At 43.1% G+C, this 26688-nt stretch overlaps 1 protein-coding gene across 7 annotated transcripts in view; it reads left to right on the plus strand.

The window, feature by feature from the left end:
• Nucleotides 1–26688, plus strand: part of LDB2 (LIM domain binding 2) — a 402280-nt gene that overhangs the window by 369602 nt on the left and 5990 nt on the right. For 2 of the 7 annotated variants that reach the window (XM_060084176.1, XM_060084518.1), the window contains exons 6-7: nt 22377–22500; nt 25573–25724. In XM_060084176.1, the coding sequence (XP_059940159.1) occupies nt 22377–22500; nt 25573–25724 (276 nt within the window). The remainder of the gene's footprint in view (nt 1–22376; nt 22501–25572; nt 25725–26688) is intronic. The other 5 variants (XM_060084350.1, XM_060084687.1, XM_060084262.1 and 2 more) reach the window with 3 other exon arrangements.

Raw genomic sequence — 26688 nt, forward strand, 5'->3', positions numbered from 1 at the left:
ATCTTAAAGAGGCACCATCCTCTCTGGGAAGTGACAGAGGCCACCAGGGCATCTGACCAGCAGCCCAGCTCGCCTGAGTGCCCACCCCGTGCGGCCCAGGAAGGCAACATGGCCCGGTAGACCACATGTATTTTCTTAGTCTGTGATTTAGCTCTGGACTCCAGGATGGGGTGACACCTGCTGATACAGCAAACACTGAGTCCAGTCTGTTGACCTAGGGCCCTCTGCTCTGTTTTTTTTCATACTATACCCTCACGTAACATTTCTGCTATTCATAAGTAGGTCTCCTTGTCCTGTAGAAAAGTCCATCAAATTTTGCCTGATTTTAAAAGCTTTTATTAAACAGCAATTAGTCTGGAAGTGGTATATAAGGAAAACATGGCACCTTTCCTCTTCACAGGGGTTATGTTCTGGACTGGAAAAAATACTTATATTCACATTTTGCAAACTGTTCTCCCAAACAGAAGTCCCCGATCAAAGAGCTTGGTGGTAAAATGCTAGGTTGAATCATATAAAATCGCCACTATTTGACTGTTATTTATCTACAAAAATGGCAATTTTGATTTACAAAAAAAAAAAAGAGTTCAACTTAGTAATAAATTTGGGAAATCCGGCATCCTCCTCTTGGGAAGTCAGCTGATGGCTCCGAGAATTCCTGCAGAAAATTTACTTCATTTTAATTCATTCAATATAGTATTCCAAACTGCTTCAACCTGGGATATTTTTTATTCTTTTGCCAAACATTTATTAATATCTGCTAAGTACACAGTAAGAAATATTGATAACATACATTTTACAGGCCTTGGGGTTTATTTCCTGCCAATCCTCCCCCCGCCCCAGTAATACCAGACACTCCCCAAATATACTATTACTGCCTGATGCTTCTATACATCTGCACATGATTTTTCCCTTTTTTCTGCCTGGCAAATTCCTTTTCACATTCAAAATCTAGTTCACTCCTTTCTGACCCTCACCCAGAAAAGAGAGCCACTCCCTTCCCTGAGCCAAAGCATCCCTGCCACACTGGACCTGAGTGTGAAGAGGGGCCAGAACACTGGGAGTCGGGCCTCACTGTGGTTTCACCCAGTTAGTAAGACCCCAGAGGAGATGCTCCTCTTTATACTGGGTCGGATCGTAAAGTTACAGTGGGAGGCGCTGCCGTTTTCTTAACATGCTCGTGCATTGTCAGGCGGGGTGGGTGGGATAGAATAAGCCCTTTATGACTTATACAAAGATCTTATTTGTGTTTTTGTTTTTCACACTGAATTATAATTTCGTTTTCACTGGTCCATCTTCCTCACTGGGTTTTGAGCTCCTCTGAGTTGGGGAACAAGGCTTATTTATTTCAGCATCTCCAGAAGCTACCCTAATGCCCATCTACTATCTAGTAGATCCTTAGAAAACAGCCTTTTAAAGTTATTATTGCTTTTTGAATTTCACATAAAGGATAAGAATACAATAAAGGGCTAGATTCTGGTGAAGGAACACCTGTTCCAGGCATTCTGAGCAGAGCTATCTCATGGTGTGAAGGGCACTGTCAGGAAGGCTTTGATGAGGGAAGCAGGGTCGCGTAGGGACAGGTGGAGAGCCAGGGGGCCCACTGGAAGCATTATCCGAACCTGTCCTAATCCATTCTGGGTCTGACATCCCCCTCCTTGTTGGCATCTCAGCCAAGCTGTGCTCTTCAGAATTTACGTTTGGAAAATGAAATTAACAATTTCGTATCATTTTGCATCTACCAAATTGGCAAACTTATTTTTTCAAGGGTAAGGCATAGCGTTTGTGAAGATACACAGAAACGGGTGCTCTTTTAAACTGCACGAGGAATATAAATTAGCGCGACTCTATGTTCAATAGTTTGTTTCCTTTCTCATGACTAGCACAGGCCTTTAGCAAAACCAGTGATGATAAAACATGCATCTCTTTCACCCGAGTGCTTCTGGTACCAGAGGCAAGAATCCCACAAAGCCAGCCTGGACTCTTGAAGGATGGGGCTGGAAATTGTGGGGCAAGACCATTGGGGTGACACTCGGTTTCCAAGACCCTAAGGAAGGCACTCCCGCTCAGCCACGTACAAGTATCATGATGTCCCGCGGGTTTAAAGATGGAGTCTGCAGTAGAATAAGCACTGCTAGGATATTCATCATATTTTGCCACATACAAAATTTGGGAGTGCAGCCAAATTCACTCAAGCTTGGGCTGTAAAACCTATGTCATCTCCCAGGGCACCGTGGACAGAGCATTCACGGTTATTTAGTGATCACCAGAGAGAGGTGAGCTGTGCACAGGCCATCCTGCTCTGCAAGGCTCCCCGACCCCCAGGTTTAGGATCATTTACCTTAAAAGCTAAAATTAGAGCATGGCTCCGGCACGAAGGCTCTGTTGGTGTAATGAATAATGCAGAGTCCTTGCTTGCTGTATGATAGGAATTGTGTTGCTAATTATATTGTTATGAATGTGGTTTAGAGTATTATTAATGCAGGAAATATCAATTCTTAAAAGCTTCTCTGGCAGGGAGATTTTTGCTTCAGTAGACATGAGCTGGCCTGTAAGCATTAAATACTCTCTTGCTTAGAGGAATTAATCTGTACTCTCTTTGAATACATTTAATTAAATTTTTGACTTTCCAGTAATTGTAATTTTTATGTAGCCCCCAAAATGGAATTTTAGTGGAGGGAAAGGTCTTTTATATAAGCACCATCTGTCCAGCCAGGAGATGGTGAAGGAGGAGGACTTCTCTGTTGAAGTCTTGCTTTCCTGGAAAAACCATGTGTGGAGTTAGAATGAAGGGACCACCATGGAGGGTATAATTTGACTGTGTCATTTGCTGTCACTTTTTTAGAACCTACTTCTGAGAGCTCATCACGAACCACTTTGAAGCCAGCTGACCCAGGCTCCAAAGTTCATTATTTCTTATATGTGCAGATATTTTCACCTGCAAGATTTTGCCTTGTCTCAGGTGATTTGTGAGGTAGTTGTTATTATTTTTATTTTTGCCAACGGGATGGTTTTATGACTTTAGAAATGAATGTGGCAATGGGGATGGGGGGAGAGTACTGTATTCTACAACTTAAATATCTTATTTAAACCTCATAACAACCTAAGACTAGGCATTTCACCCCATTTTGAGATGGGGCTTGAGGAAGCCCCATCTCTGAGGCTTGAGGAAGTTAAAGGGTCACATAGCTGGTAGGGCCCAACTGGGATTTGAACCTTGGGTCTGACTCCAAAGCCCAAGCCCCTTCCTGGCTTCCTTCAGTCAAGTTGGTTACTCTTCCATCTTCCTTCCCTCAAGTTGGTTACTCTTCCATCATGGTTGGTTACTCAACCATCCCATTTTGAATGGGACCAAGAAATTTCCTGGGATGTGGGACTTCTGGTTTTAAAATCTGGGGCTGTCCCAGGTGAAGTTGATCACCCTCATTCCAACCCATAATTCCTCATTTTACACCATCTTCCCTGCTGACTAATATCATCAGGTTATCCCAGAGAGGGGATTGAAGACTACTGACCAGCTCGCTGCCCCCAAAAGCGGTTGACCTCCAAGAAATGTCCAAGTGACTCACAGAGGGAGCAGATGCCACAGTGAGGGACAGAACTTCCCTGAAACAAACCCGACCCAGGAAGTCACACTAAAAGGCCCTGGGTCGGTTACCACCAGATGCTAGTCCCTCCATCGGAAAAAAATGTCTTCTTGTGTTGGGTTTGGAAAAACATAACAGTATTGTTCAATGCCAGCTGTCATGGAGACAAATAAACAGACATGGTCTATTCGGGTGACAGAGAAAAAGCAATGTTTATCAAATGTTCACCTCTCCAAATAATTTGCAGCAGATTTAAGAAGCCCTCCATGAACACACTAAGGAGTACCACGTTTTGAGACTTTACTAATAAAGTTGAAAATATGCTAGTATAAATATAGCTGGCACTAAAGAATAGGAAATAAATGCCTGGAAGTTTGTCAGCTTATTAATCATTCCTTTGTAAGCGGTGTTCTTGCTTCCACTGCTGCAGCATCTAACCACAGTTCATTGGCTAAAGGCCAGGCTAGCTTTCTCACTGGCATATTACCATGTGCTGGGGTTCTGTGCTTCTTGTCCATTTATTAACGCTGCAGACTTCCTACCGTTTTGTCTAAAAATAGCATCAGTTCTGTGGAAAGCACTGCATTTGTGCTTTAGCCGTGGAATAGAAACATGAAAGAATGTGTGTGTATGTGTGTGTGTGTACCTGGAGAAAATATTGTGACGCCTGAAATCCATAATTTGTTAGGCTCCTGAAAACCTTATTTTTGGCATAATGAAAATTAAAAGAAAAAAATTAAAAGGGAAAGTGGGGAGGTTAAAAAGGAGAATAAAAAAGGAAGCTGATTTTTCCCCCAGAACCCTAGCTATGTATAATCTGTTTATTTTTAGTGCCCAAGAGGATCATGCTAAACTAGGAAGAAACCTTAGAAACAGTCTTTTATAAGAGCCTTTTATTCCTAAATGAAAATTGTGCTGTGCTCACCTTAGCTGCTATTCTGCTTTCTCTCATCAGTTTGAACTGCCAAGTGTCCACAGAAAAATGATCTGTTAGCATATTTCCTTATATGATATAGAACTGCCTCCCTTTGGGGTATTTTTGGATAGGAGAGTCCCAGATAAAAATTATTCCAATAGTAAGGTTTTCCTAAACCACATGCCTGGTTTGAAAATGTCCATCTGTCTACTAAGCCAGGCCAGTGTGGCATGCGCAACTCTGGATGACATGGTGATGATTTATTTTGGACCCCAAAGAACTTGAACAAGACAAATAGTGTTTGAGAAGCCATGTGAACCTGATGGAGCTGCCAAGGACACACGTGAAGAGTGATAGAGGATGCATTTCATAATGGAAACACGAAGCACAGAAGGAGTGATAAGGTTTCTTGCTGCACAAATAGGAAAAGTGAACAGTTTGCATATCAGATGCATCAGGTGTTAGGATTTGATGCAGAACTCCTGAATAATGTGTTGTTTGCCTTTTGGAGAAATTAAGAGGAAGGAAATGTCATTCTGCAACTTCACACCGATAGTGAAGAGAGATGGGAGACTAGGAAATTGTCATTTCCTAGGCTGCTTCCGAAAGATACCGTTGGGAGCCAAGGGTTACAGGGCGGTCACAGAGGGACTGAGACGCCCACAGCTGGCCCGAGAAAAGAACCCTTGGCAGGATGCTTTTTTAATCAACCTTGTGTGCCAAAGGAAGAGATAACTTTGCAATAGCAGAGGGTAGTGGAAAGAATGTGGGCTTTGGAATAATCCATTTCTTCAATAGATGTTTACTGAGCACCTGTTATTGGCTGAGATCCTGTCTGGGTATAGGATTAAAAGGAGTTATGCTCAGATCTGGCTCTAGTACTTTCTAGCTATGGAATAGGGGAAAAGCACTGAAGTTCTCTAAAAATCTGGTGAAAGCCTCTGAAAATGGGGATAACTAGTCCAAATCCGTAACACTGTTGTGAAAATGAGTTAGTTTATGGAAGGTGAGTCACTTAAATCTCTCTAAGTTTATCTATAAAATGAGGATAAAAATACCTAGTTCCTAGGGCTGTTGTGAAGTTTAAAAGGGGTAACAGAGCAACTCCCCAAAATAGTACATGGCATTTTTAGGATTCGTTGTGAATAAAATTCAAGAACAGGGCTCCCCTGGTGGCGCAGTGGTTGAGAGTCCGCCTGCCGATGCAGGGGACACGAGTTTGTGCCCCGGTCCAGGAAGATCCCACATGCTGCGGAGCGGCTGGGACCGTGAGCCATGGCCGCTCGGCCTGCGCGTCCAGAGCCTGTGCTCCGCAACGGGAGAGGCCACAACAGTGAGAGGCCCGCGTACCGCAAAAAAAAAAAAAAAAAAAAAAAAAAAAAAAAAAATTCAAGAACAAATTTCAGGAGAGTCTCTGTGAGGATAAATGGGAACTTGTGATTTTGGGAAGGTTGTCTAGACCTTCCAAACAAGCTTTATCATGCAAAAAATTCCAGAAAAGTGGAGGTGTGTGATGACCCTTGTTTCATCCATGTTTACATCGAAGGAATGTGTGTTTTAAACCAGAAATGAACTGGCTCCTCTTTGGGACTTGAAGGGCTCGGTTCTTCCTGAGATCAGAGGGACAGAGAACTGGCCACCACTTGCTGTGTGCTCTTGGGGAACTTAACTTCCACTAGCGGCCACATGGAGATTTGTCCATATGTAACAGCATTGCAATTTTGTGGGGGAGGGGGAAATCTTACACAACAGAAATTTACTTTCTCACAGTTCTGGAGGCTAAAAGTTGGAGATCAAGGCATCAGCCGAGTTGGTTGCTTCAGAAGCCTCTCTCCTTGACATGTAGATGTCTGTCTTCTCCCTGTGTCCTCACATGCTCTTCCCTCTGTTTGTGTCATTCTGGGGGTCAGAAGTCCACAGCAGTCTGACCAGGCTGAGGTGGGCAGGGCTCATTCCTTCTGGAGGTTCTAGGGGAAAATCAGTTTCCTTGCCCTTCCCAGCTTCTGGAGGATGCCTCTATTTCGTGGTTCATAGTCCCCCCCTCCATCCTCAAAGCCAGCAATGATGTTCAAGTCCTTGTCACATCGCATCACTCTGAACCAGACAGAAAGTCCCGAATGCCAGAGGGGAGTTACAGGTGGTGAGAATTTTCCAAGAGCTAGCTAAGAGGACCAAGACTAGACCCAACTGGAAAAATGTCCCATTTGGAAAGGGGAACACCTTACCAAGTGTCGCAATGAGGTAGAAACGACAGCCCCTGAGCCAGGAGAGGGAGGACCCTAGTTCCCGGTTGACCCCAGCTCAGCAGTGAGGGGTCAGGCAGTCTCTCAAACCCCAAGAGCTTCAGTCTCCATTGCTGTAAAAATGTGCAAAAGGAGTCCAGGTTTCGAAAGTCTATAATCTTAGGAGTCTTGTGGTAGCTGCTTGCTGATTTATAAATAGCTTGAGAGTCTCAGACTTCACCTGAATTTAGTAGCCTAGAATGAATTTATGGTTGTGTTTCATGCCTGTCTTGCTGGAAGGCCCCAGGTTAGTTCTGCCATTTGCATTGTCATCTCCAATGAAGATGCCCACCCAGGTTCCCTGCTGCTCTCAGAGGGCCTAGGGAACACATTGTTCCTCACATCTAGGGGTTCAGTGCCAGAAGAGGCAAGGTCAGGCAAATGTCAACCATAAAACTCTCTTAAACATACACACACACACACCACACACACACACACCAAAAAAGGATGGAAGCGGAAGCCTCAGCCTATTGGGTCAATTTCATGTCTAGAACAGGAATAGGTTCTCAATCATTGTTTACAGAGCTTCTGTCAAGGGCTCAGGGACCAGGGATGCTCTCAAAGAACAGAAGAGGAAAAGAAAACAACAAAATAAACACTTGGAGGAAGATGAGGAAGGGAAGCTTCCAATGTGAGTAACTGTAGACAGATGAAGAAAAAATAAAAAGAACTACCATCTGTGATCTCTCTTGAGACTCTTAATATTCTCAGGGGGAAATAAGCAGAGTAAAATTAGAAGTGATGTATATTTAAGTTTTCATGTGACTCCAGAGAAAAAGCAACAAAGGAGCAGGATCCTCAGGGCCTAACTTGATTCTGCTGAGGATGAAGGAACAAGGGACCTGCCCTACCTGTGACCTGGCCTCGTCCATTTTTTGACAGTGAAATTTCTGCAGCAAGACTCATAGAGGATATTCCATTCATTCATTCATTCAACACTAATTTGTTTTTCTGCCTGCCTACAACATGCCAATTTCTGATGACATAGATAGACAACTCTTCCAGCCTCAGGATCCCAGTTTCTTTAGGGAAGCAGATATATGTTCAGTTCATTATAATGCAGGGTGACAGAGATGTGATCACACGCATGAGTATAAAAATTAAGAGGGAGTAACAGACCCAGTGTGGGGGCTAAATTCAAGGTGGTTGAAGCTAATAAGTCCCTGAAAGCTATGTGACCTTGGACCAGTTACTCAACCTCTCTGGTCTCCCTTTCCTCTTCTGTGTATCTGTATGGTTAATGGTGCTGGGAGGATGAGAAAATCCATGGAAGCCACTGAGCCCACTCCCCAGTGCCCAGTCAACACTGAGTGCTAGGCATGATTAGAGGTAAAGAGTGATTCATTAACAAGCTACTAAAAGTTTTATAATCATGGTTTTCTTCCCTCCTGAAAATTTTTCAAGGGAATTTTGAGGTGTTTGAAGAGTTGAAATATGGCTCCTCGGATCTTGGTTTAGACTCTGCTGCTCTGAATTAACTGGAGTAGATGGTGGACAGGACATGCTCTTTCCTGTATTCCCAGACACTTGATTTCCAGAGTGAAATTTGGCTTTGTACATAATGTCTTTGCCTTCACGAGGTCCCCAGGCATCTCTCCTTTCCCCCATCATTTACAGGTGACCTTACAGCCTTCAGATTTCTCATCATGAACCACTTTGTTCTTCTCCTGAAATCCTCTCGTCTCCCTACACCTTTCAGGTTATGATGGCAGATGGAACATCATTGAGTTCTACCAATTAGAAGGCCTCCTGGCCTCCCAGCTCTTGTGTGCTTAAATATCTAGGTCCGGGCAGTGCAAAAGTAGATCAGACCCTGTCGTCACATTGCTTATAATCAGCATCTCTTCCTTCTCAGGAGACCCCAAACATTGGTTCTCCTCTACCCAAAGACCCCAATGTCTTCCCACTCCACTCAAAATCAAACCAACATCCTCCTTATGACCATCATGATCCAGTTCCTCACAACCTCTCTGAATTCATCTTCTCTTACTGGTCTACTCATTCTTTCCTAGATTTTCCTCAAAGCCCCCAGGCCTTTGCCCTTGCTATTCCCTCTGCTCAGAATGTTATTCCTTCTGCCCAGAATGTTTTTCCCCCAAAGAGCCCACTGTATAACTTCCTCTGAGTTGAGGATTGCCAGATAAAATACAAAATGCCCGGTTAAATTTCAAATAAATAAGTTATTATATTTACTTATTACTTCAACAGATTATAATTTATTATCTGAAATTCAAATGCAACTGGGCATCTTCTGTTTTTATTTGCTAACTACGTAACCTTATTAGAGATCTTTACTTAGATATCAACTTTAGGTGATTGTATTAGTTTTCTATTGCTGTTAAAACAATTACCATGAATTTAGTGGCTTAAAACACCACAAATTTATTACCTTGCAGTAGATCAGAAGCCTAACATGGATATCAATGTGCTCAAATCAAGGTGTTGGCAGAGCTGTGTGCCTTTCTAGATGCTCTAGGGGAAAATCAGTTTCCTTGCCTTTTCCACCTTCTTAGAGACGACCCACATTCCTTGGCTCAGGGCCCCCTCCCATCTTCAAAGCCCTCAATGTCAGGCCAAGTTCCTCTCATGCTGCCATCTTTCTGATTCTCCTTTCTGATTCCTTCTTCCATTTGTCAATACCCTTATAATTAAATTGGACCCATCTGGATAACCCAGACTACTCTCTCCATCTCAAGGTCAGCTGATGAGCAACTTTAATTCCCTTTTCCATGCAACCTGACATATTCACACATTGAAGGACTTAGGCCATGGACATCTCTGCAGAGCCATGATTCTTCCTAGCACAGTGACTTTAGCCAAAGTGTCCAAATTTTCCACCCTCCCAACTCCAACATTTCATGTCTCCTTTCCCTGCTTCCTTTTTTCTCATTGGTACTCATCACTACCATACATCTTTTGCTTTTTAAGTGTATCTGTCTCCTTCACTAAAATGTAGTTCTATAAGAGGACTTTATTTCTTTTCTTTATTCCTGTTTACAGCATCCCCAGCACCTAGAGCAAACATGGGGCACATAGTATGTATTCAATAAATGTGTGTTGAGTGAGTGAATGAGTGAGTGAGGGAACCCCAGCCTCCTCCAACTCCATTTTCATAAAGCATTGCCACTGTCAGCATGAATCCCTCTTTCCACCCATCTCGCTTTATCCCTGGGAAGGGAAATGGCTGCTGATTCAAGGCTCCGCAGGCATAATGATGGAGGTGGCCAGGGAGCAGTCAGGCAGCTGAGTGCTCCACTATTGAGAAATCACTCCTTCCCTTTGTGTCAGAGTGGAGTGGCAGGGAGGGCTGTTGCCTGGCAGAAGCTCCCAGAGGCAGGCAGGCAGGCAGGCAGGCACTCCAAAGGCAGCTGGGCTCTGGGTGTCCAGGACCAAGAGAGAGAAGTCCATACCCTACACTGACCAGAGCCCAGAAATCCTCCCAGACAGTGGCCACGTGGATGCTGCTCCAAACTCCAGAACACAATGCTGTCTTTAATAGCCTTGTGGGTATTTACACCAGAGCAGGAGAAAAACATAAGCACGCAGTTAATGTTCGGGAGGGATTATAACTGCATGAACAAGATAGCCATGTTCCTTGGAAACTGTCACTTGACAGCTCCCGAGGACCAAATCCAAATTCCCTTACTCACAATATTGGGATTGTAAGGCCCCGTTCATAAACACTAGTACTTAAACATTACCTCCTTGCAACTACACAGTTTCTCAGTTCCCCGGAAAAAATAACCAACATGTTACAAAAACTACCTATTTCCAACAAGGAACAGTGTGGACAAGTGTAAATGCCCCTAGTGGTGCGATCAGCACCGGTCGGCCTGGGGGACAGTCGCCACTGCTTGGAGACAGAGCAGCCAGTGTTTGGGGATATTTGGTGCTTTTGTTTTACCAATCACGTCAAAATGTCGATGAGGCTTTCCTCACGCTCGGGAAACGTGGATGAAAGAACAGCATGATATTTACCATATTGCAGTTCGGCGTTCAGCTTAGTGGCATTTGTGGAGGGCTCGTCACGCACAGCATCCTTTTGGCCACATCAGTTGCACCTCTCGGCTCCCATGGGGTAGAATCTGAGGCCTTGACGAGTCTGGCCACTGCCTGCCTCTCTGCTGTAGCTCACACAAGTCAGCACTAATCCCATCATTCTGCGGTATCTAATTCTGTGTTCTCTCTTGCATTCACACATGTATTTCCTCTATCCGAGATGTCCACCCTGACCTTTGTCCTGGCTGTCTTCTCTTTCACTTGGCTGATTTCTAAGTCATCTCTTTAGCTCTGAACTTAAATATCAGTTCCTCCTGGCAATGTTTCCTGACATCGCTTGCCCCTCTCCTTTACAATATCCAGCCCATTTGGAATTCTTGTTTATCATCTGTCTCCCATCTGGACAGTAAGCTTCAAGGGAGGGAGGTTGTGTCTGCCATTTCACCATTGCATCCCTGCTACCCAAGTTACTATAATTACAAAGTGGATGAAGCAAGATCTGACCCATTTTCTGATGTCTGATCGCCTATTTGTTTTTGTTTTCCATTCTATCTTATTCATGGATTCAAGGGGTCATTCAATCCACAAACATTAGACTCATTGGTTGGTGCTTGACAATATTTTTAAAAATAAAATAATAGGACACAGCCTAGGTCTCCAGTTCTTTACAGTGTCGTGAACTATGATGGTTCTCTGTGGCTTAAGGCAGACCTAAGGCAGTCAGGCTGCTTTAACAAAATACCGTAGGTTATGTAGTTTAAACAACAGAAATCTGTTTTCTTGCAGTCCTAGAAACTGGAAAGTCCAAGATCAAGGTCTGGCAGGGTTCACTTTCTGGCGAGAGTGCTCTTCCCAGCTTGCAGATGACTGCCCTCTTGCTATATTCTCACATGGCCTTTCCTCAGTGTGTGCATGTGGAGAGAGAGAGAGATCTCTGAGGTCTCTTCTTCTTACAAGGCCACCAATCTATCAGATTAGGACCCCACCCTTATGACCTCATTTAACCTTAATGACCTCCTAAAGCTCTATATCCAAGTATAGTCACATTGGGGGCTAGGGCTTCAGTGTAGGAATTTGGTGGTGGGGTTGTCACTTCTCAGTTCGTAGCATCTATAGTACCAGTTATTTAGTCAAAGGCTAATCAAAGGTTTTGCCGTAAAGATATTTTGCATTTGGTTTTTCTTTGGTTATCGTCTAGCCCTCAGCTGACTTTAAGTAAAATAGAGTACTGTTGGGGTGAGCTTCATCCAATCAGTTGAAGGTCTTAATAACAAAACTGAGGTTTCCTGGAGAAGAGAGAATTCTGTCTCAAAACTGACACACTAACTCCTGCCTGAGATTCCAGCTATGGAAACTATGGATTTCAGACTCGCTATCCACTGCAATCACATGAGCTGTTTCCTTAAAATACATACATACATACATCCTATGGGTTCTATTTCTCTGGAGAACCTTATCTAATACACTGGCAGACAATAAAGAGGCACTTAGAGTAATTCTGAGCCACTGACCTTCATTTTCAGCGTCGGACTCATCTGAGGGCACAACTGCTCAACAAGAATTTTTTAAATTTACCTGAAATTTGCTCATAGCCCTCTAGGAACAGACAGCACTCCTTAGATATTTGTTAATGATTGTGGGATATTTCCACGCAGATTTTTCCTTTTTCCTTTGGAAACTTTCCAGCTACTATGCCCTAGAATTTAGAGACGCTGGTAGAACACATGAATAGGATACTTGTGGCAATGGCTCAGTGATAAAATCAAGTTATTTACAGGAAAGGCATGTTGACTGAACATTTTTTTTCTTTATTTACCATTTTTATTATGCTTGGCTTAATTTTATATGACAAATGCATAATTTTAATTTTTTCTTCTATACTTTTCTACACTTTGATTTCCTTTTTCCAGCATCTAAGAGAAAAACAAATACCGTATGCTAACACATATCTATGGAATCTAAAAAAAAAAAAATGGTTCTGAAGAACCTAGGGGCAGGACAGGAATAAAGACGCAGACGTAGAGAATGGACTTGAGGACATGGGGAGGGGAAAGGGTGAGCTGGGATGAAGTGAGAGAGTGGCATAGACATATATACACTACCAAATGTAAAATAAATAGCTAGTGGGAAGCAGCCGCATAGCACAGGGAGATCAGCTCGGTGCTTTGTGATCACCTAGAGGGGTGGGATAGGGAGGGTGGGAGGGATATGCAAGAGGGAGGAGATATGGGGATATATGTATACATATAGCTGATTCACTTTGTTACACAGCAGCAACTAACACAACAATGAAAAGCAATTATACTCCAATAAAGACGTTAAAAAAATTTTTTGAGTAGAAAAAAAAAAAAGACTGAACATTTTAAACATCCATTGTACCACCAAAATCTAATAATTAAGCTGTGCGTATATGTGTATATGTGCATTGGGCTGGGAACATCCATGAAATTTTAATAGGTATGTTCTGACAAATTTCCAAATGTCTTCCATGAAGCACCTGCCCCCTGCCCAGACTGATTATCCCCCCATCATAATAAACATGTATAGAACAATTTCCATATGTTAGAACCTAGGTACATACTTTAAGTGGATTTTCTTGTTTCTCCTAACAATGTAATAGTTAGGTACCATTGTTGTCCTGACTTTGCAGACGGAGAAACTCAAACACTAAGAGCTTAAGTAACTCACCCAAGGTCACTCATCTACTAAGTAGCTGCCATTCAAACCAGAGACTAGTTTGCATGCTTAACCCCTACACAAGATGCCTCCACACACATTTTAGATACAGTAAGTCCCCTGCATATGAGGTGTTACTGTCAGGCCACCTGATAGAAGCTGGCACCATAGTGGGCCTTGGTGACAGCTGTTGGAGAGGCCATCTGAACCACAGAAAGGACAAGAAATACCCTTACTTATTTCTTTACCCATGTGGTACCATGAGTGGTGTCCCTCAAAAATCCATGTTTATCTGCAACCTGAAGATGTGAATTTATTTGGAAATCCAATGACTAATGTCCTTGTAAGAAGAGGAGAGGATGCAGAGACATGGGGGAAAAGACCATGCGAAGACGGAAGCAGAGGTTGGAGCCATGCAGTCACAAGCCAAGGAACACCAAGGATCTCCAGGGCCAACAGAGGTTGGAAGAGGCAAGGAAGTCTTCTTCCTTAGAGCCTTCAGAGGGAGCACAGCCCTGCCAGCACCTCGATTTCAGACTTCTAGCCTCCAGAATTGAGAAGAAATAAGTTTCCGTTGTTTTAAGCCACCCAGTTTGTGATACTTTGTTACGGCAACCCTAGCCAAATAACTCAACCCACTTTCCTCCAATCTTTCCTGGTGCCTCCAAATGGCCAAAGCTCACCCAAGGCAGTTGGCAAAAAAAGTTGGGAAATAGTGTGCAGGGGTCTCTCCCCTGCAGTACAGAGCTGGGAGGAGGGGGTGGGTCTAAGGGTAGGAAGGCAAATGACCAGAGCACTGTGGAAGGGGTGCCCGTACCAAATGACATGGCAGAGAGATTAAGTCCATGGGTCTGAAGGAAAGAGAACGAGCATTGGAGGCCTTGAACCATCTCTTCATGGGCCTGACTGGTGCTGCCGAAAACAACTGTGAGCTTGGCTCTGTAGCTCAGGAAAGTGGCCCAACGCTTCTCTCCTGAGGGTGGGTCAGAAAAGCAGCCAGCGGCCTCAGTGAACATGCATAGGCGTCCTTCCTTGCAGCCTCAAAATTGAGATCAAGGCATAGATATTGAAACGCGCATGCATCTCCTTGCTCTGGAAGAGGATGGTCCCTCCAAGTCCTGAATGGTTCTCACTATACCCCCTCCTCTCCTGGAGCTTAGAGAGAGCTGCCAATCTCCAGGGTTGGATGTGATAACTTCCCTGAGTAATCAATTTGCAAAACAATTGAGAAAAGGCAAAGGCTCCCCTGGTTGAATCTTCAGATAAAAAAGAGGATGTTTTGAATTTGACAATCAATCTACCTTTAATCCTATCAGGAAATAAACCCAAATCATAATCTGATGTTTTGGAATTGCATAGCTTCTCAGGGAAAGCATTTCCTTCCCTCTCCTGTTTTTCTTCCTCGGAGGCAGAGTGGGTTTTACTCATGTGGATGCCTGTTATTCATTCTTATCTGTTTCTAGGGGAATTACCTGCTTGTTTTGTTTTGTTTTCCTTTTAGATTCCGTATGTTATATTTTTCTTTTGTTTTAATACAAGATCTCTTTTTGTGATGTGTTTCTTTTTTTTTTTTTTTTTCTTTTTGCGGTATGCGGGCCTCTCACTGTTGTGGCCTCTCCCGTTGCGGAGCACAGGCTCCGGATGCGCAGGCCCAGCGGCCATGGCTCACGGGCCCAGCCGCTCCGCGGCATATGGGATCCTCCCAGATCGGGGCACGAACCCGTATCCCCTGCATCGGCAGGCGGACTCTCGACCACTGCGCCACCAGGGAGGCCCTGTGATGTGTTTCTTAATTAGGAGAGACTCCTTCACCCTTAGATAAGAGCTTGTTTATAATCATCCCCATCCTCTGATATCTTTCTAATTCAGAGTTAGCCAGAAGAGTAGGTTACTGGGGGAAAAAGAAAAGAAAAAGGACTCTGGTTTATGGATTTGAACATTTTGTATTTATCACAGAATTCTAAAAATGGATTATTATCAGAGACATTAGCTACTAAAATGCCATGGACCATTGGCCTGATGACCAACCCTTACAGCATTTAGACCCCCTAAGTCTCAAGGAGACCAAGTGATTTACTTCCCGGAGCAACTAACCAATCACATCACACATTGCTGTGTTGGCTCAGTGAAACTGCACCACTGGTGCAACCAGTATTTATCATAATACCAACTTCCATCTTTTGAGCACTGACCTTGGTCCAGGCATTGCATTAAGGATTTACAGATATTGTTTCAAACCTTCAGAGATAAATATCAGTATCTCCATTTTACAGATGAGGAAACTGAGATTCAGAGAGGCTGAAATTCTTTTTTTAATAAATTTATTTATTTATTTATATTTTTGGCTGCATTCGGTCTTGGTACTGCACGTGGGCTTTCTCTAGTTGCAGCGAGCGGGGGCTACTCTTCATTGTGGTGCACAGGCTTCTCATTGTGGTGGTTTCTCTTGTTGCAGAGCATGGGCTCTAGGCACATGGGCTCAGTAGTTGTGGCTTGCGTGCTCCAGAGCACATGCTCAGTAGTTGTGGCGCACAGGCTTAGTTGCTCTGTGGCATGTGGGATCTTCCTGGAACCAGGGCTTGGACCTGTGTCCCCTGCGTTGGCAGGCGGATGCTTAACCACTGGGCCACTAGGGAAGTTCCAAGGCTGAAATTCTTGGCCAAGAACACACAGCTAGTAAATGGCAGACTAGCCACTGGGTTTGGATCCAGATGAATCTGGCTCCAAAGCCTGCACCCCTCTGTATCACCCACCTCTCTGTGTATAGATACACCTCTCTGTGTATATTGTTCCTTGCACAATACCATGTGCAAGGAACAATATAAAAGACAGGGAGAGCCTTGGAACTTGTTATTTTAGCAGAGATTTAGGCCATTCATATTCAGAGAATTAGACAACAGAGCAGTGAGGAGTTAGGAGCACAGGGTTGAAGTCAGGCAAACTTGACTGTGAACCTCTTTTCTGCCCTTCAGATGGTTGTATAACCTTTACAGTATAAGAATCACACTCTTTAATATCAGCTCTGTGTGACTTACTGGCTTTGAGTCTGAGTTTTCTCACCTGTTAAAAGTGGACCAGGAGGTTGTGAGGCTTAATGATATATGTCAGTTGCATACTCCAGGGACAAACATAGTTTAGATACTCCACAGCAATTATTAAGTTATGACTCAACAAATATTTGAGTATTCCTAATACCGTGTTAAATAAGAGGGAGAGAAAAGTAAAATAGGGCTTGCTATAGATAAGGAGATGAAACAAGTCCACAAGAAAGAAAAATTCCCAATGCAAATATTAACTCTGGGAGTCCTTTGTGGGTGGGGATGGTCAGAGACAGATGTGAGATCTCAGCTGGACCATGGAGGACCTTAATGGTCATACTCTTATGACTCAAATATGGTTTGCAGACCAGTGCCAGACTGTGGATCAGTTAGTGATCCACACCAAAATAAGGAACTTGTTTTGGAATGTAAAGCAACTACCTTGTTGAACACATTGTTTAGTTCATCTGAGTTATTTTTGACACAAGACTTTCTTAATGAAAGAGGCAATGAACTGAATTATACTCTAACTCAAGCTCTTATCCGATAAAGAACACATAACAAATAGTTTGCAGACGACCTCCTTTGAGTAGCATTGGTTTAGGACAGAGGTCAGCAACCTTTCTGTGAATGGCCAGATAGTAATATTTGGGGAGTTTGTGGGTCATATAGACTCTGTCATACTTATTCAACTGTGGCATTGTAACACAATAGCAGCTCTGGACAATACATAAGCATGGCCATGTTTAGCCCACTGGCTGTAGCTTGCCAATATCCGGCTGAGATGACTGAGAAAGAGGGAAGAAGATCTTCAAGGCAAGAACAACATGAGCAAAGGCCTGAGCTGCTATGGACACAGTAACCCTGGACAAACCTATATACAAAGAGTAGGTCAGTGGTTCAAGCTCAGAGTATGTCATCCATGATCTGGAAAAGACTGAATTAAATGTTGGAGGTCAGGACCCAGCTTTAGGAGTTAGCCAAATGCCAACCCCAAGGCATCAGCTTTTTAGGCCGGAGCCAACTCTGACAGGCATCACCCACTCCTGGGTTCAGGCCAGGAGATGAGCAAAAAGAAAAAGTGTGGGTGTGTAGCTAAGGAGAATCAAATTTCTCCAGGAGAACTGTCAGATGAAAACAAAACAAAATAACATACTGTCTAGATCTACCAGGTTCTTTGTTACTATGAACAAAGACAGAAGTCCTGGGACTGAGCTAAGATGTCCCCGCCCAACCAGGACATGTAGTAGTTGGGTATATACATGTGCACATGTACAAAGCATTCTCCAAAGAGGAGGCAATCAGTTATTTATCAAATGGACAAATTCATCACCTCTAAGCCCAGAAGACAATGCCCAATTTGTCTGCTACTAGCAAATGACTCCTTGCTATAAATCTGGCCAAGATATCTGTTAAATCATCCACCCATCCATCCACCCATCCACCCATTCATTCACTCACTCAGAAAGTCACCATTGTGGTTATAGGTTTTGGTTTCATACCAAAGGGTCAGTGCTGGGCCAGAATCCCAGAAAATGAAGTCGGAAGCATAAGGAGAGCAAGCCTAGCCTAAAACTCTCACTAAATCTGCCCAAAGGCATCCTCAGAGCTTTGCCAGGATGGGCAATGGGCAGTGGTTTTCTTTGCGATTCTAAGTGGACCTGGCAGAGGCTTCCTATTCAAAGAGAGGTCTCAGGCCTTGCTGGTTCCTGCCACCTTGCACAGTGCCCTGGGATTCTTCCTGGTATCTTCAGGCAACCCAAATAAAGAGGTAAACTGAGGCAAGCTCAAATGACCAGAAATTGAGTTTATTCAGGAATAGCGGAGGAACTGCAATTAAGGAAACATGCTGTGAGCCAGCTCTTGAGGATTAGGGATGGGCTGTATTTATGGACAAGGAGTGCAAAGACAGGGAGGTCCAGCCAGAGTCCCAGCAGCAAGTTCATTGGCTTGAGGATGTGGATGGATTCTTGGCAGCTGTTCACTGGTCCGGAAGTAAGTTTCCATCATCTCTAAATCAAGTACTTATGGGAAATCAGTCTCTCACTTCTTAAGTTCCCTTCTTCTGAGGGCAGGTTGGGAGTCTCTGTTTCCTATCCTCCGGTTCTATTTTAGATCGAAATCTTTTCACACCTCCAACACCCCCGGCAGGTGTAGACCAAACTCACTCATGATGCTGCAGTGTTGCAGATGTCACTGTCTGAGGCCTTTCTTTTCAGGCAAAGGGACTGGTCCACTGGGAACTTTGTAGCAGACACAACTTTACAGATAAAATCGTTCTTTAAAAATCAAAGGACGCTGTGCTATTATGCTCAGTTCCATTAATATGCCTTTGAGGTTGGAGTGAGGTGTGTGTGTGTGTGTGTGTGTGTGTGTGTGTAGGGCGGGGGCAAAGGCATCTATATTTTAGCCCGGATCATATATATTACAAACAGGGGACTCTTTACCTGGAATCAATGGATGGGAGTGTAAGAGTGTTCATAAACCTCCAGATATTTTGTATAAAATTTGGAAGACAGGCTGCATAGCCTTCACCAGATGCTCAAGGGGGTCTGAGACCTCAGGGGGAGCAGGAATCCTGGCTCCAGAAGGATTTGGCTAGTGACTGAGGGAACCTACTCCCCGAACTTTCCTGGTCTCCTTTCATAAGGCCCCAGGCCTTTGCTGTTGCCAAGATGCACTGGCTTGCTACGGGAGAAGGCAGGCTCTTGTCTGAGTTAGTTCTGCCACCTACAGCATGCAGCCTGGCAAAGGCACCATCTCTGCGCCAGAGCTGGAGGCTCATTTGCATACATGAATAAGGGGTGGGCTGTCTCTCCAGCCCAGTACCCCTCCACTGGAAGAAAAATGACTTTGGGGATTCCTGATTAGCATTCAGAGATGCAAATTCCTTTGGGGTGGGTTACAGCAATGGGAAGATATTTTTACATGAAAGGGGAAGGGATAAATCCTGAGGATTAGCACCGGTAAAAAGTGTTGCCCAAAACCCAGAGAGGAAAGGTACCTGGGGAAAAAAGAAGGAGAAAATGAGCTCGTGAGTTCTCACAATAAACGCAACTCTCCCACTTCCTAGCATGTGCAATGCTGATAATCCTTTCTAGGTCCAAATAGGCCTGACACTTAGGAGAAAACTCAATAAATGCTTGTTGATTTAAAGTAATAGAAATGTGGTTTGTTTTGCAATCTGTGCTGTGCTTGCTAATACGTAATCATAATATCTGTTTGTTGAATTTATGTGTCAAGACGTATTATCTCAAATTTCCCAAACAATATACAAGATGGGTATGGTTTTACAGGTGAAACTGAGACCCAGCATTATTAAGTGGCTCATCCAAGGGTATGCATCTGGTGACAGACTCAAAATCTAGACCTAGATGTCTTGATTTCTAAGTCCATGTTTTGTCCCACTCCATCCATGTATTTCATAGCCACTGTAAGTCAATTGCTCAAGAATGGGAATGGACAAAAAGTAAATGGTTTTAAAACCTTTATAACATTTTTAGTTAAAAGAAAAAGTTTTCCCAGTCTTTAGAATTTCTCTGAAAGCTTTTCTTACTGCCCTAGCTTAATAATAGATGCAAACATCTTCTGACCGTGTCTGAAGCTAGCAGTGGTTCTTTTTTGGTGGATAATCCATTCTTATCTCTATGTGTAGAGATGATTGTGGAATCCTTCACTCCATTTGGTATGAGTGACAGGGGAAGACTTGAGGTTGTCTGTAATTTGCACATACTTTGATTTCCAGTGTGGAGTTGTTAGCAGAGGAATACACACTTGCAGTCTTGGAATACGGACTTAATTGCATAGTAACCCTCCCTCTTTCACAGGGTTTTCCTTATTAACATTTCAAAAAGGACTCCAAAGTAAACAAGAAGATAGACAAGATTGAAGATGCATCATAACTAACCCAGATCTCATTACTTTACAGCCTGATACACTAGGGTCCAGTAGCTTTGTCTCTTTGGCTCACATTGCACCTGTGTTGTTCAGGCTTTGAAATCTTAGTCTCTTCTTCCAAAGAAACTGCAGATGGAAGGAGATTACAGTTGGCCCATAAATGGGGTTTGTGGTTCTAGCAAAGTTTAGATCATCGATAGGTAAAAAGGGCTGAGAAATTTCTCTAGATGAAGGCAATTTTGATTATCATGCCTAGACTTGAGAAGAGAGGAAGGGCGTGGAAAAGTGAGGTGGGGGGATAAGAAGAGAGGGGAATTTGAGCTGGAAACCCCTGGGGATTTGTGCATGTCTTGCTTCTATATTTGTCTCTTCTAAAGCCCAGCATATGCAGGGCAGTGGATCTCAATTTTGGGTAATATTTATCAGAATTAGATGGGAGAATGCTTTTTTAAAATACAGATTCAGGACCCCACCTCCAGACTCAGTGAAACAGAAAGGGCAGAGTCTGGAAGTCTGCATTTTTAATAATCAACTCTTCTGATTCTGATGGAAGTGTTCCTTAGACTTTGAGGAACATTGGCATAGAAAGGTCCTCCAGTCTTTCTAAGAATCACTCCTTAAATGCATCCATTCATTTGAGCCAAATCTAGGAACACAGAGATAAAAGGCATAGTCTCAGCATTCAAAGAGTTCAAAGCTGAGTGGAAAAGAGACTTGGAAGCCGATGGTTACAAAACGTAAATGAGTAAGTTTGTAGAGCAGAAAAGGCTGGGTCCTATGGGAGAGCTGTAGAGTCATCCAACTCAGCCCTCACAGAGAGAGGTGCAGAGCCGGGGGGAAAGGCCTAACAGAGGAAGGAACTTTGCCTTCAAGGATGAGTGGGCATTAGCCAGGAAGAGGGAGAGCAAAGAATTCCAGGTAGAGGGAACCAGTGGACAATAAGGAGTGTGGACTCTAGGGAAATACTCAAGTGAGAAATGGCAGAAGGGAAGGGAGTAGGAAAAACGATGGCCCCATGAACATGGGGATTGCACATCTGCCTTTCATAATAAAATGACGTTTTTCCACATGGGAAGGTGCATTGCCAATGTTAGTATAGCTGTAACTGAAACAGCAATGGATGCATTGTTCCTGGTCTTGGTCTTTGCCCTCTTAGCAACAGTTCTTTCAATGCAGCAGCATTCTGAAAAGCTTCCAAATGAGAAGGAATTCAAAAAGTCCAAGGCAATCCTAACTGAATTTACCTTCTTATTTCATTCATTAATCTTTGTCATCAGAGGTCTTGGACCAAAGTAAAGCTGAAAGACCTAACTAATGGAGAGAAGAAGGGCGACCGTGTGCAGAACCACAGAAAAAGCTCCCACACTGAATGAAAGTCAGCATATGTTACTGACATTCTCATCTTGTGTAAAATACAAATGAGTATATGAATAAAAATAAAATAGTGTTCTTCATGGCCCTTTATAAGAATTAGGATCAAAAACATACCTGTAGTTGCCACTTTGTTCTCCAAAGTTTAAAGGATGGCTTTCACTGCCACATAATCTACATAAACTAGCATTGTAACTCACAGTGTGTGGTTATACAAACAGGAACTACAGCAGAGACCAGAGTCAAAATCAGAGCATGCTGCGCTCCATGGAAAAGAGCTTTTTTCTTTAACCCGAGAGAATCATTTCAATTCAGACTAGAACCACATATATCCACCCAACAGTCAGTACAGAATGTGTGGGGATGTGTGTGTGTGTGTGTGTGTGTGTAAACCACACTCAGCTATAATATGATATTATAAATGATAGTAAATTAAGTGGGCATTATCAAGTGTTGGTAATATTTCTTTTCCTCCAAACTTATACGGAGAAAATCAAAACCCGGGGTTGGGGGTGAAGTACCTTTAAGCTTTCTTTTGGATTCCAGCTGTTAACATTATTTAATGCAAATGTTATCAAGTAGTAAAACACCGATGTCTTTGAACTCCTTGCAGTTGTGTGTAATACTGGAGCCAATGCAGGAACTGATGTCCAGACATAAAACTTACAACCTCAGTCCACGAGACTGCCTGAAGACCTGCTTGTTTCAGAAGTGGCAGCGGATGGTGGCGCCACCAGGTACGACTTTGTTCTTCACTCTCCGTCTACATGCTTTTTCTGAGGCTTCTTCTGGGGATGAAGGCACGTGAAAAGGAAGTGATCATAAATGTATCAGCAAAGTAGTTTATAAGGGATATTCTGACCATGATATTGGACCCAAAGACACTGACTTTGTGAAGGGCAAACATCCTCCTTAGATTTAGTGACCATCCTCTACAGTCTCCTCACTTGCTAGATTAGGACCTGAAACCCACAGAAGGAAATTGATTTATTTAACGTTACCAAGAAAATATTGACAAAGCCGAAATCAGAACCCAGGTTTCCTGTCTTCCAGTCCAGTGGTTGTTCCACTGGATAAGACTGGTGGTTGCTCATGGCTTACTGTGATTTTGTTTGTTCTTTGAAGAATGGTAGAAATTATGAAAAGAAAGGGAGGGAGGGAGGGAGGGAGGAAGAAGAAAGGAAGAATAGGAGGGAATAGAGGAGAGAAGGAAAGAAGGAAAGAGGAAGGGAGGAAGGAAATAAATAAATATTTTTGCTCTATTTTTTAAGGTATATAATATCAAAGGGTTCTTTGATCATGAAAAGGATACATAAAAGACCCCATTTCTCTCACTTCCCTAGAATGTAGTTTAGATACTATAGTCTCCTGCTGGGGTTCTGAAATTACTGCTTCCAGTCACCATTAATTGTCCTTCTATCTAATACATTTTCACCCCCAGGCATGTGTCGAGCCTCATTGATCATAAAAGCAAAACGTATCCATTCGCTAAAAATTATTTTTATAAAGAGTAACTATTAACACGAGGCACATAGCCTTCTGAATCACAAAATATAATGGTCACCTTCTGCTGGTAATTGGCCAGGGGTTTTATATAAAGTGAATATAGCAGATGTAACCAAGTACATACTTAGAAAGCTGAGAAAAATGAGCATTATTTTACATAGAATAGTTGCATCCCCATCTTACAGGAATTATAGACATTTAGAACATTATTTTTCAGATGTATTAAATGTGCGTAAACTGGCCTTATTTTCTTTCAGTACCAATAAGGGTTCATAGGAAAAAGTTTCGCTCACTAAATGCTTTGAACACCTATTTTGCAACATGTGCACATATAATTCATATATTATTCATTAATTCAGTCATTAACTCAATAATTATTTATTGAGCCCCTACTAGGTGCCAGGCACTGCTCTAGCCACTGTGGGTATAATACTACATGAAAATAGTCACAAATCGCAGCCCTCTCAGACCTTCCATTCTCTTACTGAATCCTCACAACAACCTTATGAGGTATTTCTTGCTATTCCCATTTGATATAATAGGCCTGAGATTTAAAGTAGTAACTTGCCAAAGTTAGCTGAAGCTAGTCAGTGGAGGCCCCTATGTCACAATAAGTTTTTATGTCTTCAATTCGTGACTCTATTACCACAGCTACCTACTGCCAGTGGGAGTAATCCAAAGCATACCATTTAGGTGTATTTCCCCAAAATTCCATGAGAAAGTACAAATTTTTTTTTTAAAGCAGCCGATTTCAATTCAAGTCAAAGGAAGAAGATGCCTGTCAGGGAAAGCTGGGTGTTTGCTTTACTTTAGAATGTACCTCTCAACTCTCCTCTAGCCCCATGAGCTGGAACAATTCTGTTTCCTGTTTCCATAACCTTCAGAATAAGCACCCATAACTCTCTATGTATAGGGATGTTAGGCCCTTTGATGAAACTCTTTAAACATTAGAGATAAAATATTTATGAAAGAAAATATGTTATATAAATAGAAACATAATCTCCTACTTCATCAAAAGTCAGAGATAACGTGATGGACTAAGTGGTCTTTGAAATGACCTTCAAGGAGATCTTCCCCATTGTTCATCAGAAGCAGTATAGATGCCTCAAGAAAATGCTACAAGGTTACCTCACTTAGTTCCAGTATGGTCCTGGCTTACCTTCTCTCCATCAGAGTTGGATCTAGAATAGGGTTAGCAAAAAGGATGCTCTTACATGCCATTTCCAATTCATTTAGTAACTGCCTGGAACAGGCTTCTGAAGATTTTTCATTCTCAAAGCAAAGATTTATAATAGTACCTAGTTAATAGAGTTGCTGTGAATATAAAATAATGACATAGAAAACATTAAAAATATGAAAATATTGAGTCATGCTCATAATACATAATAAATAAATAATATTCTTTTTACTACACATTTCCATGAGTCCCTATACTTCCATTAAGATGTTGCCTCATCCTTCAGGTCCAAAATATTTTTTTTCTATTTCTAAACAGACCTTTCTGGAAAAGGTCTAGCTTCTCTTCATTAATATGCTGGCTGTAGCATACTAAGATATTTTTTCCCTAGGAATTTTGAAATTAGTTGCATCTTTTAGACACCAGGATCCAAAGCATGGGTATTTCTACTGAGCTTCAGAATCCCTAAGTTACACATCAATGGCTGGTGGGATGGACACTTCCTCTTCTTTTTATTGGGTTGGCCCAAAAGTTCTTTCGGGTTTTTCCATAAGATGTTACGGGAAAAACCCACACAAATTTTTTGGCCAATTTTTCAACATTTCAGCGTGCGATAGAGCTGGGCTGCAATATGACACTTAGCCAGTAGGTGCTGCTGTAACTCACTGGTTCACTTAATTGAGCTCAGCTCATACTTCTCTCAACACCTGGAGGTTCCCTAGGAGTCCCAGAGCCCTCCTTTTGTTATAAAAAGAGGGTAGACTGCAAAAATATTTTTTGCCCCAAATTCATAATGGTAATAATATTTTAAGTTCAAACTATAGTAGTGGTGTAACTCACCCTAAGACATATTTAGAGCTTCCAGACACACACACACAGTAGATGACATCAGGAAGAACAATTAAATACAAATCACTTTATCAAGATACTGAAGAAAAGAGTTTCAGTCATTGTGTGCTACAAATAAATCAGCAGCTTTCTTCTTTTAGGTTTCGTCAAGTTAAAAGAAGTGGAAAAAATATCAACAGTCCTACTCTTTTGAACTTACAAAAAACGGCTTCCCTGGAGGGCCCGTATTCTGGTGGTCACCCTGGCACTGACCCTCCTTCCATGTTTCATGTTGCAGCAGAGCCCACAAGGCAACCGACAACGAAACGGAGAAAAAGAAAAAATTCCACCAGCAGCACCTCCAACAGCGGCGCTGGGAACACCGCCAACAGCACGGGCAGCAAGAAGAAGGCGCCAGCTGCCAACCTGAGTCTGTCCAGTCAGGTACCTGTAAGTCTCGCTTTCCTTTTAGGCTGAAATCCTGCCTTTGCCTGTCGTCTCCCCGAGTCCAGGGGCCCTATGGCAAAGTCTCTTTTAGCTGCAATGACCTTCTGGGCCCGGTGGGGGGCGGGGGAGGGGAAGGCAGGGACAAGGGGTGGGAGGGGGGAGGAGCTCTGTCCTGGAAACCTTCCCCAACAAACTGGGACTTAGAAAGGAATATGAAGAGTCTGTGCTGCAGTGGGACCGGAATGAAAAAGGCTTCAGAGTCGTAGACAGGAGATATGTCACTTAAGGTTTAATTAAAATATCACTTAGCAGGGTGCTGGTGGCATATAAGGGACTCTCAGCACCATCACCGGGACCCCGTGCTCCCCTGAAAACTAGCTCCTGGCACTAAGGCTCCAGATTGTCCTTCGACTGCCCCCCGACCCCCCCAGACATGGGCATCCCCTCTTACTTTAAGATTCAGGTAATTAACTCAGGCCACTACAAATGCAGCTCAGTGGATTTCGCTTTCCCATTTCATTAGCTTAGGGGGAGGCGCAGCCCCTGGTTTGGTCTCAACTCTCTCGACCTCTTGACCCCTTTCTTTCATTTCTGGGTCTTGACAAAGGAAATGGGCCACTCAGAAGGGGGCTTCTTTGAACTCCAAAGAGGGTACCCCACAGAGGGTAAACTGGGCGGGAACTTTCTTCACCTCCGATGTTTTCTTCCTCAATTTACTCCCTTCTGCCTGATTCCTTCCTGTCTCTGACTTCCTCATCCCAGTACTAGACCACTTTTAAATTCTCATGTGTCTTTAAGCATTTCTTGCCCCTTCTCCCCACCACGATGACTTGTGGGTTTTCCTTCTCTGCTGCCCTTGTCACATCACACTCACCAGGCTTTTGACTATCCTTCAAATCCTGGGATTTTCGTGGTGCTTCATAGGCACCCTCTAGACACTATGTCTTCAAAAATGCGCCCTTTCTTG

The sequence above is a fragment of the Mesoplodon densirostris genome, chromosome 1 (genome assembly GCF_025265405.1).
Source record: "Mesoplodon densirostris isolate mMesDen1 chromosome 1, mMesDen1 primary haplotype, whole genome shotgun sequence".
In the NCBI taxonomy this organism is placed as follows: domain Eukaryota; kingdom Metazoa; phylum Chordata; class Mammalia; order Artiodactyla; family Ziphiidae; genus Mesoplodon; species Mesoplodon densirostris.